Here is a 15,365-nt window from a genome sequence, read left to right on the forward strand (position 1 = left end):
AAATTAATAGTCATTTTCATCACTTTGGTTTAATGTTACATTGTCTTTCTCAGGTAATTTAGCCTTCTTAAATTGTTCCAATCAGAATATAAAATTGCTTTTTTATTCAGAATGCATACAACTAGACAACTTGAAAAGGTAGATTTCTTTTAAAAGTTTGCTAAAACACTAGTAGAACAAAAAATATTAAGTTATATTTCAGGGTTACTAGTTGGTTTCTTTTAATTTTGTAACTTAAAGATCTCGAAGTGCCTTTTGAATCATAAAAAATAACATTATGTTTAATATAATTTTGACTTATTTAATTTTATATTGTAATATCAATCCATATACGTTGTATAGGTAGTATCTTGCTTTATAAGACCATTCAGTTATGTGAAACCTTTTCAAACATTCTGAATGAATGGAAGTATAACCTCACCATTTGATCATTCATTCGTTTATGCAGCAAACAGGTATTGATAATATATGATATGTATAATACAATAGTAAGAACTCGTTCCCCAAGCGATAGAGTAACAAGTGGTAAGTAATAGAGATAAGTAATTAATATTTCCACATTGGTATAATTTTTAGCAATAATTACCACAAAAGAGATACTGTAAAAAAAAATTCACAGCACTGTAGAGACTTGTGATAATATTTTTACTGGTGTGACAATTTAGTGCTTAGAATTTTATGTTTTACAAAGCTACCTAAATGAGAATCACATTAAAAAAAATCCTTATTCAGGGTTTTATTCTTAAAGTTGTTGTGTACTCAGAATTTTTGGCCATGTTTGTCTAATTCTTGAAAAAGTAAAAATTCAGGGAATTTTTATTTCCTGAACACATACTCTGTGTAAAGGCACTACTCTGGGCACTAGTCTTATACATTAAAAATACGCAGGCATGGTCCCTTCACTCACAGAGTTCCTAATCTAATAGGAGAAAGAGAAAAAAACCAAAAAACAAAAAACATGTTTCCACTGAACATGCCTTTCATTCCTTCCTACATTCTCACCATCACTGGACTTGAACTTTATTAGGCTCCAAAGCGACCACATTATTTCATCAATGCCCCCCTAGGAGCAGCAAGAAATACAACTGGTTATGGTTGATTTTACGGTTAGCTCGTGATTGTTGATAAGACAAGTCAGTGTTTTCTAAAGCCCTGGATGCTGCTGGTATAACCCACACATGGGTTAAAAGTGCTGAGATGGCATTTCTGATTAACCTGAGTAGCAAACAGCCTTTGATAAAGGGCCTCTGATCTCTAAAGCAGGAGCTGCTTGAAAGCGCAAAATTTGTACCCAGGAAGTGAGAGCTCTGAAATATTTGCTTCTGAGGACTCTTCCTGGTGACATGACAGGTCCTTTCCCTCCAGAACTCTTCCTCGGTGAATAAGAGTGGAAAGAAACAGCAGAAGAATGGAGAAGAGGACAGAGAGGGCTAATGCAGAACAGACCGTGCAGTGTACAAGAGAGGAAGCAGAGAAGAAAGTAAGGAAAGGCAGAATTTATGAGAAGGAGCAGGGAAGAGAAGTGGCGGGGAGGGCAGGGGGAGCCGGGGAGGGAAGGGAGAGAGAGAGGAAAGAAGGAAGGAAGGAAACTAAACAGGAAAGGAAGGGAAAAAACAGAGCCTATAACGCTAGTAGCAAGAGCTCCAAGGGTGTGGTGGCTGCACAAATTGGACACAGAGTACTGTGCAGTAAATCCTGGGCCAGGTGCCCAGGAACAAGGACAGGAAAGCTCTAAGAAGTGACAGCTGTTTTATCAGGAGGAATATTAGTAATAATCATAGCTAACATGAACTTTCTATGTGCCAATCCTGTAAGTGCTTTACATGGATTAACTCATTAAATCCTCAGGACAACCCTAGAGACACAGAGTCTTAACCCAGATAAAGAAATGGAGACTCAGAGAGGCTAAGTAACTTATCCAAAGACACAAAGCTAACAAGTGGCAGAGCCTGGATTTGAACCAACATAGCCTGGCTCCAGCCCCCCTGCTCTCAGGCACTGTGCTACCCCTCGCTGGCTCTCATCAAGGATGTGAGAACCTGTGGTAAATGAAATGGTAGGAAAGAAGCGTGGTGGATTGAGAAGTGAATCTGGCTGCCTCTGGCTTCCAAACTGCTTCCCACTCTTTGTATGAGGACAAATATTTTAAACACAACATTTGTTACACACACATTCCAGTGTAAGAGAGAATTTCAGTCAACTGAATATCCTCACTTTATAGTCTTAGTTATTTTTAGATATACTTTAATCTATGGTGCATAAATCAAATTATCCGTAAGTGACACCTTTGTGAACAATCCCAGCCAAAGCCCCATAGCAGAATATTGGTTGGATGTAAAATACCTAAATTTAGGATTGCACTAAGGTATAGATAGTTATTCTTAATAAGTAAACTTAATTAATAAACCCAGCCAAGGACTAGCTAGGTGTAAGCCGAGGTAATAGGAGGAGAGCTCATCTATTCATTCAACAGATATTTATTCAGTGCCCGCTATATGCCAAGTGATTATTTAAATGATACAAGAGTATACAAACAAAGTTCCCGCTCTTCTGTAGATTATATTCTGGGAGGTCGGGTGGAGACTGATACCAAACAAATAAACAAACTTAGAAGGTGTCAGATGTTGATAAGTGCTAAGAAAGAAAAATAAAGTGAAGTAAAATGGGTAGAGACTTGAGTGGAGGCAATTCATGTCGGGTAGTCAGAGAACATCCCTCTCACGACTTTTGATAGAGACCTGAAGGAAGTGAGGCAGACAGCCACACAGATGTGTGTGTGAAGGGCATTTCCGCCAGAGGGAACAGCATGTGCCAAGGCTCAGAGGCGCAAACAGGCTTGGTGAGTTTGAGGAATAGCAGGGAGGCCAGTGTGGCCACAGTAGAGTAAGCAAGATGGAGAGTGATGAGAAGAGTCAGCACAGTGATGAAGTAGGGCAAGACCACGTAAGGGTTTGTAAACCGTGGAAAGGACTGAGATTTCACTCTGAGAGAGTTGGGCTGACACTGGAGGCTCTTGAAGCTGAAAAGGAATGATGTGATCTAACTTCAATTTTAAAAGCATCACACTGACTGCAGGCTCGAGAAGGCAAGAGGCAGGGATAGAAGCAGGGAGACCAGTTAGGAGGCGACTGCAAGACACCAGATGACGGAGGATGATGGCTGCACTAGTGGTTGAAGTGTGACTTCAACCAGGATTTACTGATGGTGTGCACGTAGGGTATGAATAAGAGGACAGAGGCAAACTTGGCTGCTAGATCTTGGACTCAGCAACCAGAAGAATGCAGGTGTTTTTAATTTACTAAAGTGGAGAAAACTGGGAGAATCAGGTCTTGGGAGGAAAATGAAGAGTTGAGTTTTAGATATGTTAAGTTTGAGATGCCTATTGGACATCTGTGTAGAAATATCACATAGGGAGATATATATACTCAAAAAGGATATCCAAATGAAGGTATAAATCTTGGAGTATCAGTGTGAAATGACACTTAAAGTCATGATACTAGACGAAGATACTCAGAGTGTGAGAGTGAAGAAAGCAGAAAGGAGGTGTAAGGATTAATCCTCAGATCATAATCAGAACACGTAACTCCACGTTTGTGTCCTCTTCCAATTCATATGTTGAAACCCTAATCCCTAATGTGATGGGGTCCCTGAGAGATTATTAGACCATAAGGGTGGAGCACCTAATGACCAAGGGATTAGTACCCTATGAGAAGAGACATGAGAGAGCTTGCTTCTCTCTTTGCTCTCAGCCACGTGAGAATGCAACCAGAAAATAACTGTCTATAAACCAGGAAGAGGGTCTTTACTGAGAACCCAACCATAGTGGCACCCTGATTTTTGTACTTCCCAGCCTCCAGAACCGTGAGAAATAAATGTCTGTTGCCTGAGCCACCCAATCTATGAGATTTTCGTTATAGAAGCCAGAACTGACAGACACAAACCAACCTTGACTTTGGGAAGAAGAAAAATTACCAAACAGGAGTGACCATGAGAGAAGAAAAGAAGCACGAGTGTGGAGTCCTGGAGACAGTGGAGAAAGCAGTTCCAGAAGGGTAAGCATGGAAGTGTATGGAATTTCTCCCTTGATATCTTCTATTTTTCTCAGTGAAATAAAAAGCTGGGGCATCATGACAATGGGAATGGGAAGAAATGCTGGAGACTTGAGAAGATGGGAGAAGATAGGAAATAATCTTTGGGAAACCAAGAGAGAGACTGGACTATGGAAATATAGTAGCACTGCCTGCAAGGAGCGGGCTGCTCAGGGAAGCTGGTCATTCGGCAAACACATGGGCAGGAGTAGGGGCAGCAGCGGGGTGGGGGGTTCTGCGATGCAAACTTCAACGTCAGGCTTGTTCGGCTTCAGTGTCAGACAGATGTGCAGAGAGTGGGGAAAGGACACCAACAGAGCCAACAAACTTGGTAGGAGCGTCAGCCTCTAGCACCTGGTCAAGATGAAAGACCCTCCAGTATGGAGTCAGAAAAATAACGGCATCTAAGGAAGCTTCTGCTAAGGCAGGAAGACCAGGTTGAAGTGTGGGGAGGAGACTGATGGGATGACAAACAGGGTAACAGTATTTTGAACAAGAGAAGCAGGAGCCAGTGACTGTGGAAGCCTGATCCGTGGAGAGGCTATTGTGAGAAGGCACCGGAGAGGGCAGGGCTTTTAAGACAAGTGTCAGCACGTGTCAGGTACAGATTGAAGGGGCAGAATGCGGTGGCCCAGGGCCACACCAAAGCAGCGGAGAAAGGAAGAACAGAGCCACTTGTAGGGAAAAGAGTGAGGGAGACTGTGAGGGACAGACTAGGGAGACTGAGCAGTACTGGAAGAAGATCTGGACAAGAAAGAGAGGTCTCGGGGGGACGGCCCACCCGCTCCCCAACTCCTCACACACCCAGAGACAGCTGTGGCTTTGTCAAAACCCAGGATACTTTTAGGAGTGCTCTGTTTTAGGGTTGCTCCTCCTGCAATAGGTGGTTGTTTCAATCCAGTTAAAAAGAATGACATGTCAGTCAAAGGGTTAGCTGTCCCTAAAAATAGGAAACATGATTTCGAGAAAGGGATATTGATGGCATACTAATATTTATTAAGTGTCTGCTAAATGCAAAATGTACACAGTTGGCACTTATTTAATTCTCATACCAATCTATTGTGGCAGCTAACATAATCCTTACTTTATGAGTGAGGGAAACTAGGAATCTGAAAATTTAAGAACTTAGTGCAAGGTCACATGGTGCAGCCAGGCTTCTAATCCAGGACTATCTGATTCCAAATGCCTAAATGTTCTTTCCCTGTACATCTATGGAGGACCTTAAAATCATGTATGTAGAACAACATGGTAGAAAATAAGAGCAGGGAGGCAACAGCCTGGTCTATACACAATTTAATAATCATTTTGAATCAGTGGCTCTTGGAATTCCTGGTTTTTGCTGGAGCCCCTCAGATCCACTGCCTAATGCCTTTGACCCTCCTAACCCCCACTTCCCACTGCCTCCCAGGAGGCTGGCAGCCCCCTATGTTTTCAATAGTTTACAGATAGGTCACATCTCCCAAAGTTCTGCTTCGTAATACTTTTGAAGAATTTCTGTGATCATCCAAGATTTCTAAACTCGAGTATCCTGATTCTATGTGTACTATTATAATTTATGTATCATATTTTATTAATGAGGGTTGATTCATTTAATTCATCATTTTTAGTTTTAGCCCCCAAATTAGATCCTCTCTCTCCATTTTTAATGAAAACACTAGTGAATTTCTCTAATGGTTTTTCAAGAAGTCTTCATTTCTATTCAGTCTTGAAAATCCAGAGGATTAAGTTAGAGAGACCCCCAATATAACTGACATTTGAAGATCAGACCCCTCTCTGGGTTGCTGACGTCAGTCCCATCCTCTGGATCTACTCTCGTTTAGATTTATAAGAACAGCTGTATCATGATGGTGCCAGGCACAGCGTGCTGGACTGGACTACAGCATTTTCAAATTGCAGCAGTTACACAAGTCATCCAGTCCTGCCATCTCTTTTATGGACAAAGACCTTAAGGTCTAAGGATCCTTAATGTGCTGCCCAAGGTCACGCTGGGAGTTTGTAGTCAATTTCACGTTAAATTTCATGTGGACCAGCAACTTCCATTACATTCCCATATCTTCTCTTACAAAGGTAAAACTCTTTGTTGCCTCTCCCCAAACTTTTTTCATAACACCTTCCTGAATGATTACCAAACCCGTTTAATAAGCATAGACACTGAAGATCAGAAAGGTTAAATATCTTTTCCCTGCGGACACAGTGAACATCACTGAGAGAGGAAGAACTAGGAGTAAAACACAAGCTCCTGACGTAGAAATCAAGATTCTGCCCTTTAAGATACAGTCACATAGATATTAAGGATGTTGGCAAGTAAAATTAGCCATCTTTCCAGGTTCTGGGCTAAGCAGTATCTAATTTATCTCAGAGTTTAGTATTCGTTCTTTGCAAAGAAAAATCATTTAATTGGAATTTTCAGGGGTAGGGAATGGAGACAATTACCTAAACACATTTTCTTTCCGATACGATTTCAGAATTCCTCTTTCCGACAAATTTAGAAATTTATCTAAACATATTTTCTTTCAGATAAAAATGCTTTAAATGACTGATATCTTCACCACAAGGGAGAACAACAAATCCACACAAAGTAGCAGGATGACCTTGTTCTTTTCCTGTTTAAGCAAAGTGGAAGACCCTCCTCAACTCTCAAATGTTTTATTCTAGTTATGTCCCAGTAGTCCAGGCAGCTCTGTGCCTGCTTGGCTCAGTAACCCTCATGGAGAGAGACAAGAGCCACTGCTGTGTTCATTGACCACCTACTATAGCCCGATGGCACAGCCAGGTGCTGGGACATTGCCAAAAGAAACAAGGCACCGGGGACGCTCTTAGGGAGCTCAGGGTGCTGGAGAGCAGAGCATCAAGCTCTTAGGAAGGTAGGAAGCAGATGGCCTCGAGGAGTTAGAGCAAAGAGGATGTGGTTTAGCAGAGGGAATCTCCCCGGTTTTAAGGAAGAGCTGGGCCTTGAAAGGATGGTGGGATTTAGAGAAGAGGTCTGAAAGGAAAGGGAACGGCAGGTAGAGCGCACACTTCTGGAGTCCTGAAGTCAGCACACCCATCTCTAAATTTGCTGGGATTATGTAAAAAAGTTATTCTAATATATCCCCCTGAAAGACATCAATAGATGGTTCCAAAGAAGGAGGAATAAAGGATACAAAGCCAACTCTCCTGTTCACAAACATTTATTGGACATAAAATACTTGCCAGTTATTGTGCTAGGGACTGGGGATATGAAGCTATGAGGAACCTTGAACAAATTTATAGTAGGATTTAAAAATGGGATCCTCTCTTCAATTTATGGTAAAATGTTTAATCCACAGAGCTATGCTAGTATGTACTTTCTTCTAGGCGTTCAGAGAATTTTGCAAAGAATTCTATATTATTTTCAGGGAAAATCCATATTGAGACAACATAAAGTAGTTACATGAATATAGGCACATATACAATGCAATCTCATTCACTGCATAATAGGATAGACATAGAATGCTGTTCCATTTGAAAGAATCAGGTTGTCTGGATATGCCATACTTAGAGCACTGAAGAACATCTCTTGGCCCCAGGACCTTACAATGTGCTTCCTTCACTTGTCCCTGCCTGGCTGTCCACAGAATTTTCTCCCAGATGACTTTCTTTGTCTTTCTTCCTGTCTCCCAGATCCCACTTTATCATCGTTCACCCCAACTGTGGTAAACCTTCACTGTTTCAGCTGAATGGTCTATCTAAACCACGTACACACCTTTAAGCTCAACCAGAGGCAGCCATGACGACACAATTGTTAGGCCATGTGTGCAGTTGAGATGCAAGTATTATCTTGGAAAAGAAATGGTAGGCAGTCAGTGAAAAATACGGGACACTTTAAAACGGAAAGGAAATGTAAGTATTTCAATGTGATTATCACCATCTTTTGTAAGTGTATTTCCATAGTTATTTTTCTGATTACTCAGAATTCTAATATAGATGATGAAAGGATCTTAAGAACATGTTTCGAACATGTCACAACAATATGCCAGGAACATACAGGTATTCACACACACACAAGGGAAAAAGAAGATATGAGTGTCTATCAAAAGGGAAAAAAGTAGAAAAGATGATGACAATTATACAAATATGAATATGGTACTGACATGTTGCATAGGGATAACTACAATTTCATTCCATGAAAAAAGAATGGTCCAATAGATAATGTTTGGTTTTTCTCCTTAAATTTTATAAGCTACTAACTCATATTTTTTTTTCTGCATGGCAAATATCAAAACTTTGTCAAGTTCTACTGCTCAAATGCAGTGCACTAGATCACATGCAACAACAAAAAGAGAAAAACCCAGATCATTTCCAAATTGATGGGAAGTAATTTATTTAGAAGATTGAACTTAAAGAATAATTTAAAGTTCAGAATTGAAAAAGTTGATAGTACAATGGATTTTTCCTAGGATATTTAGCAAATTTTCAGTATTATATTTAAAGGAAAAACCCAAGAAAACTCCTTGGAAATACTTGCAGGGGGAGGGGAAGAAAGAATGCATTGAAATGCACTGCATTATATTATGCTTTTTCTGTTAAAATAATAATTTTTAATAGTAATTACTCAACAAAGGTAATATTCACATAAACATATAAATCAAGTTTAAAATGAGGGTAACTAATTTCAAAGTTATTAAATATAAGAAAAGTTTTTTTAAATCAAAATGAGAAACAGAAGACCTGTTTTATAGACAAGAAAGTATAAATTTACATGGACCTCCAATTAAAATTATTATATAGTAGATTCTAGTAAAACCTCATTTCTGAGTTTCTGGAAAATGTTTTTTATAAATTCAAATGGCTAATATAAAATCAGAGATCATTTAGAATTAGATGGTACATAATACAATTACTAATTTTCTTATTCATTTATTTTATGAGTAATGAGTATTGAGTAATTTAATACAATTACTCATTTCTTAAAATAAGTGTTATAAATTATAGACCAGAATTTAAAATTTTATTTTAGTGAAAACAAAAATTTGCAGATATTTGATATAAAATGTTCACACATGGGATACAGCTCTTACGTGACACTAAGAAAAACTTTAGGGTGAGCTACACCATATATGGAAATAATTCCATGAATTCTAATTTTTAAAAAACTGTAAAATGATTTGCAACTTTAGAATATCTGATACGTGGTATGAAAATACTGGTGCAAATCATTATTCTTGAATGCTATGTATTCATTCATCTTAGACTCCTAAAAAAAGGAGTCGGAATTTGGTTCACAGTTTATAAACTTTGAGCAAGTCTTGTTATGATAACCTGTTACCCACAGAGGAAGTTATCCATAAACAAAAACAATCTGGTATTTACTAATTTTACACAATGCATTGTAACACTTCCTGGTCTGAAGCTTTAACCATCCTGGAGTTAATGTGAACCATAACCAGGGAGAGTGAACAATGATAAATTAACAGTATCAGAGAAAGCAGATGACATAAAAAGAGGTAACTCTCAGTATTAATGTATATAATTAAATAAAGTTTCATTGTTTTTTACATTGCCCAGGTGTTCTAGTAACCTAAATCATGGAGTTTCTAACCCATCTACGGTTGTTGTCAAATTCAGTAATTAAAAATGCAACCCAGTGTAGAAAAGACATTTTCCTTTTCATTTAAAAGGTATTTACAGCTTAAGATTTTTAAACAAATTATTTACTCAAATAAATTCCTGTAATCATTTGCTGGTTCCTATAATCATTTATTGACAATATTTCTGAACTACATAAATTCAGTGTTAATTACCAGCAAATAAATCTTGTTTTAAAAGCATTGATAACTGTGAGCAATTATCAAAGTGCAGGATTCCCATTTGTGTCTCTGGTTTAAAGTCTAATTAGTGATTTGAAGTGATCCAATATTTTATATAAATACAAAATCCAACAATTTGCTTTCTTATGACTGTAAGGTATATGAGAGTATAGATATCTTTATAAATAAAAATTTTGTTCAGCAACTGGATTTCAGTTTAGAAGATATGCTCTAAACACAGAATGTATTTTATGAATTAAGAACAAAATTATTCACTTCTATTTTTTGAGAAGAAATTATTGTAATGCATTGCAAAATATTTGCTAATGGAAATTAAACAATTTTTATTTACCTAACCTGTTACTTCACACTGTAGTATAGAATCAATTTTTTAAAGGCAAAATTTTTATCTGCTGTGAAATTAGCAACATTAATTCAAAAGTCAAAAGATTATGGAGGTAGTGTTTTCAATTCAAACAGAATTTTGCTGGTTTTTAACTTTTCCACAGAGCACTGAAGTAAATAAAAAAATTTAAGCTTTGCATTAAGATGTTTAAAGGGATTCAAGTATTCTACAGAGACATTTTGGACAACACTGAGTTCTTTCCCCAAAAACAGCTATTTTAAGTTTTGTTTTAGTTCATTGTAGAAAGTCTAGAAGGCTTTTCTTTTTCTCCAAAATCTCATTTTCACCTGAAATAATTGTATTCAGGTTTTCTCAGCAGGTAAAGTATACATTCTTACAAGGTTTCAAATTTCAGAATTCCAATAATGCATTTAAACTGAGCACCCACCGAACCGTGTTCTCTCCCCTTTGTGTGTGTGTGTGTGTGTGTGTGTGTGTGTGTGTGTGTGTGTGTGTGTGTGTGTGTGTTATCTTGCAGTTCTGTTATTTACAATCAATTTTAGGCTTTTAGCTCCCCAGAAATACCTTAGTGAACCCTCGGCAGTTGCTAACCACTTAATAATTGTGAACCCGCCAGCCCCTTCAAGTAGATCGTTAACCGCAAGAGTGTCTGACAATTTCCAAATCATATCCTCTGTCCAAAAGGAAAAGATAGGGCGATAGAACTTTGTGAGGCAGAAAGGAAGCGAAGGAAAACAAAACAAATGCTGAAAGTGAAAAGTGCTTGGACAGATTAGTATTTTCTTTTCTGTGAGGCAACCTGCCAATTTTTTTTTCTTAATAGAGAAGAATTATTTTTTTGGTCTGATTTTCCAGTTTCTTGGAAAGTGCTGGTATTTACCATCCCCACCGGCCCCTCATAATTACTGTTGGTTGTTTTGTGTTTTTCCCATCTGTCTACAGATCACAGACTGCTGATACCCCCGGTTCACTCTGTCAGAACTCCAACTCTGGGCGACCTGGGTTTGGTTACTCCGCCGACTCCCGACGACACATCCCACTCTTCCTCTCACGCCTCTTATTTTAGTCGCAAGATCCCCCACTCCAGTTGCAGTCAAAGCCGGAAATTTTCATTTAACTCCCCCCCTTTTTCTCGCCCCCAACTCGGAGCGGAGAGCTAGGGATCCGAGAGGCTCAGAGCACAGCCGGGTCTCGGCCGCCTCCCCTCTCTCCGGAAGGCTTTAATTTGCACACTTGCTGGCCACAGCGCGGCGAGCCCCCAACCCCGCCGCCCAGAGGGTCTCCGGCGGAGTCGGCCTTCGGGGCCCCCAACCCCGCCCCCGCCCCCGCCCCGCTGCCTCCCCGGCTAAGGCCCCGCGAGCCGGCCGGAGCCCCGCGGCCCCCGTCCGCCCCCAGCGAGCGGAGCGGGCGGCGCCCTCCGCCGTCCCTCCGCCCTCCGCCTCTGTGCCCACCCCCTCGCCGGAGAAACTCCTTCCTTAGACCCGGGTTACCTGCTCCGCGCCGCCGTGGACACGTGCGTAGGTCGGACTGACGCCCGCAGCCCCCTGGACAGGCCCGACGCGACCGGGCCCCTCAGGTAAGGAGCTGTGCGTTCGGGTGGGTGGGCTGCGAGGTGGGGGGTGGTCCCCGACGGAGATTTGGGGGTTTGGCCGGGGCCGAAGGCGAGGGTGGGTGGGGGCGACGGTGGGGGAGTGCGATATGTCCTCAGAATTGGCTTTGGTTAACCCTTTACGAACCGAGGCAGGGTAATTATGGGGCCAGTTTTGGGTAGCTAAAAGAGTTTCCTAATCTGGCTGGCTAGAGGGGAACATCCTACACTAGGGACACCCCCCAACACCGAGATCCTGTGCCTGCTCCCACATAGCCTTGCGCACAAACACCCACACAAACACTTCTTATCCAGTTTCTTCAAACGGAACTCGAACTCCACTGGGACTCTCACATAATAACCCATACTTAGGGTTTAAAGTGCACTGCTTCTGGGGACTCCCTTCGAGAGAATGTGTTTCGGTGCCCCATATTTATTTCCCCACGAAAGCTCCCCCTCCAGCTCGCTGAGGTGTGGGTGTGGGCTCCACCTTCCCCACCACGAGATAAATGTTAACGCAGACTTCTTGTTGGCAACCCCTGCGGGCGTGTTACGCACACAGAGAAGTTCACGCAGGCGGCCAGTGCCCGGGCTGGGAGCTTCCCAAGGATGTACACTTGCTTTAGTTTCCCAGTTTACTTTTCTAATTTAAAATATCAGAGTTAAAACGCACGCCCCGCGGTGAGCACCTCCGGGCCTAGCACGGCGCCCGTCAGTGTGCACGTGGGCTCATCTGCGTGTGCGCACTTGCGGGAGTCGTGGTCCCCGGTGCGGCCTCTTGTCGCTGCGCTGGTGGCGACCCTTGCGGTGCTTGGCAGGCTTCGGGAGAGGCACATGAAGGATTTCATTGAGTGTGAAGACAGAGAGCAGAGACAGAAAGCAGAAGGAGGCGGCTGCAGCCTTTGTAGTCGCGGAGGAATGCGGAAATGTTGAAGCACTATGTCAAACTTTTTTGAAATGGGGTCAAGTCACATTCAGCCAGCGTGGGAAAGCAACAACAACAACAAAAAAAAGTGGAGGAGAGGGGGGGAAAAGGCACTGCTGCTCCCGTTTCTCTCTGCCGGAGCCGACAGTCCGGGGAGCGAGGGGGGGAGAGCAGGGGCGGGCGGTGCGGGGCCAGGCGGGGGCAGCGGGCGCAGTTCCCTGCGGGGGTGGGACGTCCCCGACGCTTCCTTCGCTGCTCAGCGGCGGGCGGGACTGGGGTCGGGAGGGGGGCCGCGGGAGGGGCGGGCTGCGCAGCCCGCGGCGGCTTCTCCGCTACCTGTGTGGCCCTCGGCCTGGCTCAGACTCCCGTGCTGGCTCTGGGGGCTCGTTCCTCGGCTCCCCCAGGATTCGCCTTCACCTTTTAAGGAGAGTTTTGAATGGAGCGAATGTGAGGGACTCTGCCCTCCTTGCGGCCCCCTCCGCCCGAATACTGGTTGGGGGGCGGAAATCCGCGCCGTTTGTTTCTTTAATTCCTGGCAGAAGGAGAGCGCGCCAGCGGTTGCGGGGCAGGTAATTCCGAAGTGCCCAGGGAATATCGGACACGCAGCAGCACTGCCGAATGTCTGGCCGAGACCAAAGCGGTGGTGGGGAGGAGGTTCCCTAGATCCTGGATTGCTGCTGAATGGGGAGGGAAAGTGCCCCCCCCCCCGTTTTGTTGTGCAGCGGGCTCCAAGGGGCCACTGGTTACTGATCTGACTGGCCTTAAGTCGAAAGGGGAATGAAGCAGCCTCCTCTGCTACTTATATCTGGGACGATCCTGAGAGTGGACAAAGGTTCGAGAGTCCCGGCCCTGAGGGCGCCACCCCTTTTCTCTTTTCCCTGAAGGCTGAGCACTTATTCCCCCACCCCACCCCCACTCTTTTTAAGGGGAGGCTGAGTTTTGCTCAGGTTGCAATCGGTTTAAGCTTTCCAGGCGAGTCACGGTTGTGCTGCTTTCCTCCTGAAGTTGTTCTTCAAGGAGACGACAAGCTAAAGTGCGGCGAGCACCTCTTTCTCCTACCCTTAGGGTCCCGTGGGCGACTGCCCCTCCGAGGCTCCATCGCTCACCTACCCCCCAGTCGCGGGAGCCCCAGCCCTCCCCGACCAGATGGATTTCCATCAAGGAGGACCTCCAAGTCGGAGGAAGAATTCCTCTTCCAACCCAGGCTCCTTTACACCAAAAAGACCATTAGTGTTTTCAAGTCGTTTTTAAATGTCTCCTCGTAGAAAAACTGAAAGTAGAAAGAAAGGAAGCAATTTCCGAGCAGATGTCTGACTACCCCTTCTCGCACACTCCCAGCATCGGGTTACAAGGTCCTGGTAGCCCCCACCCACATTCTGCGGCACCACACGGGTGGACCCGCCGTCTCTGCGCACCAGCTTGTGCACGACCCCTAAACGCTTCACGGCACCCTGGGAGCCCCTCTCCCGACACGTCCAGGCCTGGGCAGGCGAGGAGGGTAGCGGCCCAACACAATGATATAGGGATAAATATTAAGCCGTGACATTGACGTGCCCGGCGCTTCCCCTCCCCCGCGCTCCCGGCACACTCTGGGCTGCTCGGCACGCCCCCTCTCGTTCCACTGCGTCCCGCGCCCCGCGCTCATCCCCGAGGGGCCCCTGCAACCTCTCCGCGCGAAGACGGCTCCAGCTCTGCAGGGAAAGAAAAGTAACTTCGCTTTTCTCAGAGGAACCAGGAAGGATTAAGCGGACTGGGAGAGGGCAGGAGCTCGCGGAGGGTAGCGATGGGGGCTTCGGGAAGGAGGAGGAGGGGTGTTTGCAGGAACCCTGAGGAAGGCGCCTGGGATGTCTGATTACATTTTCTTGTCCTCTCGTCTCTTTTTTTTTTAGGTGGAATGACTATAGACTGAGACGCGCTGGAGCAGAGACTATGTAATCGTCTTGGTGTCTGTGCAGAGGACTGCGCTTCGGGGAGGAAAGAGGAGGGATCGGCTCGCTCCTCGGCTACTCAGCAGGCGGAGTTTCGCAGCGGCGGCACCGTGGTTGCGCCCGCCCGCGGGGAGGTCGCTCCATCCAGCCCCAGCGGCCGCAAGAGCCCGAGCGCCGGAGCGCAGTAGGCGGCGGGGGTGAGAGAGAGCGAGTCCGAGCTCCGGGGCGCGAGGGAGCGGGCCGGGAAGTCCGGGAGGAGGCAATCGGCGGCCACGAGCGAGCCGAGCGCGCCCCCCGCCCGCCCCAGCGGCGCCGCGCCGGGCGGTGTCCGGGCGGCATGGAGAAGGACGGCCTGAGCCGTGCGGACCAGCAGTACGAGTGCGTGGCGGAGATCGGGGAGGGCGCCTATGGGAAGGTGTTCAAGGCTCGGGACCTGAAGAACGGAGGCCGTTTCGTGGCGCTGAAGCGCGTGCGAGTGCAAACCGGCGAGGAGGGCATGCCGCTCTCCACCATCCGCGAGGTGGCGGTGCTGAGGCACCTGGAGACCTTCGAGCACCCCAACGTGGTCAGGTGAGCCGCGGAGCGGCGCTCGCGCCGTCGGGGGCCTCGCGTCGGGGGAGGGCCGGGCCGGGATGCGCGGGCCCACGGAGATGCTGGGCAAGGGGGCGGCAGGGGAGGCAAGGAGCGACCCGTTGACCTTA

At 44.9% G+C, this 15,365-nt stretch overlaps 1 protein-coding gene across 6 annotated transcripts in view; it reads left to right on the top strand.

Annotated features, from left to right (window-relative positions):
* The first annotated feature begins 11,082 nt into the window (after positions 1 to 11,082).
* Positions 11,083 to 15,365, top strand: part of CDK6 (cyclin dependent kinase 6) — a 215,570-nt gene continuing 211,287 nt past the window's right edge. For 2 of the 6 annotated variants that reach the window (XM_032484003.1, XM_032483998.1), the window contains exons 1-2: positions 14,368 to 14,513; positions 14,626 to 15,234. In XM_032484003.1, the coding sequence (XP_032339894.1) occupies positions 15,002 to 15,234 (233 nt within the window). In that variant the 5' untranslated portion in view covers positions 14,368 to 14,513; positions 14,626 to 15,001. Of the gene's footprint in view, positions 11,800 to 13,172; positions 13,306 to 14,303; positions 14,514 to 14,625; positions 15,235 to 15,365 lie in introns of those variants that run through there. The other 4 variants (XM_032483999.1, XM_032484002.1, XM_032484001.1 and 1 more) reach the window with 4 other exon arrangements.

Source organism: Camelus ferus, chromosome 7 (assembly GCF_009834535.1).
Source record: "Camelus ferus isolate YT-003-E chromosome 7, BCGSAC_Cfer_1.0, whole genome shotgun sequence".
Lineage (NCBI taxonomy): Eukaryota > Metazoa > Chordata > Mammalia > Artiodactyla > Camelidae > Camelus > Camelus ferus.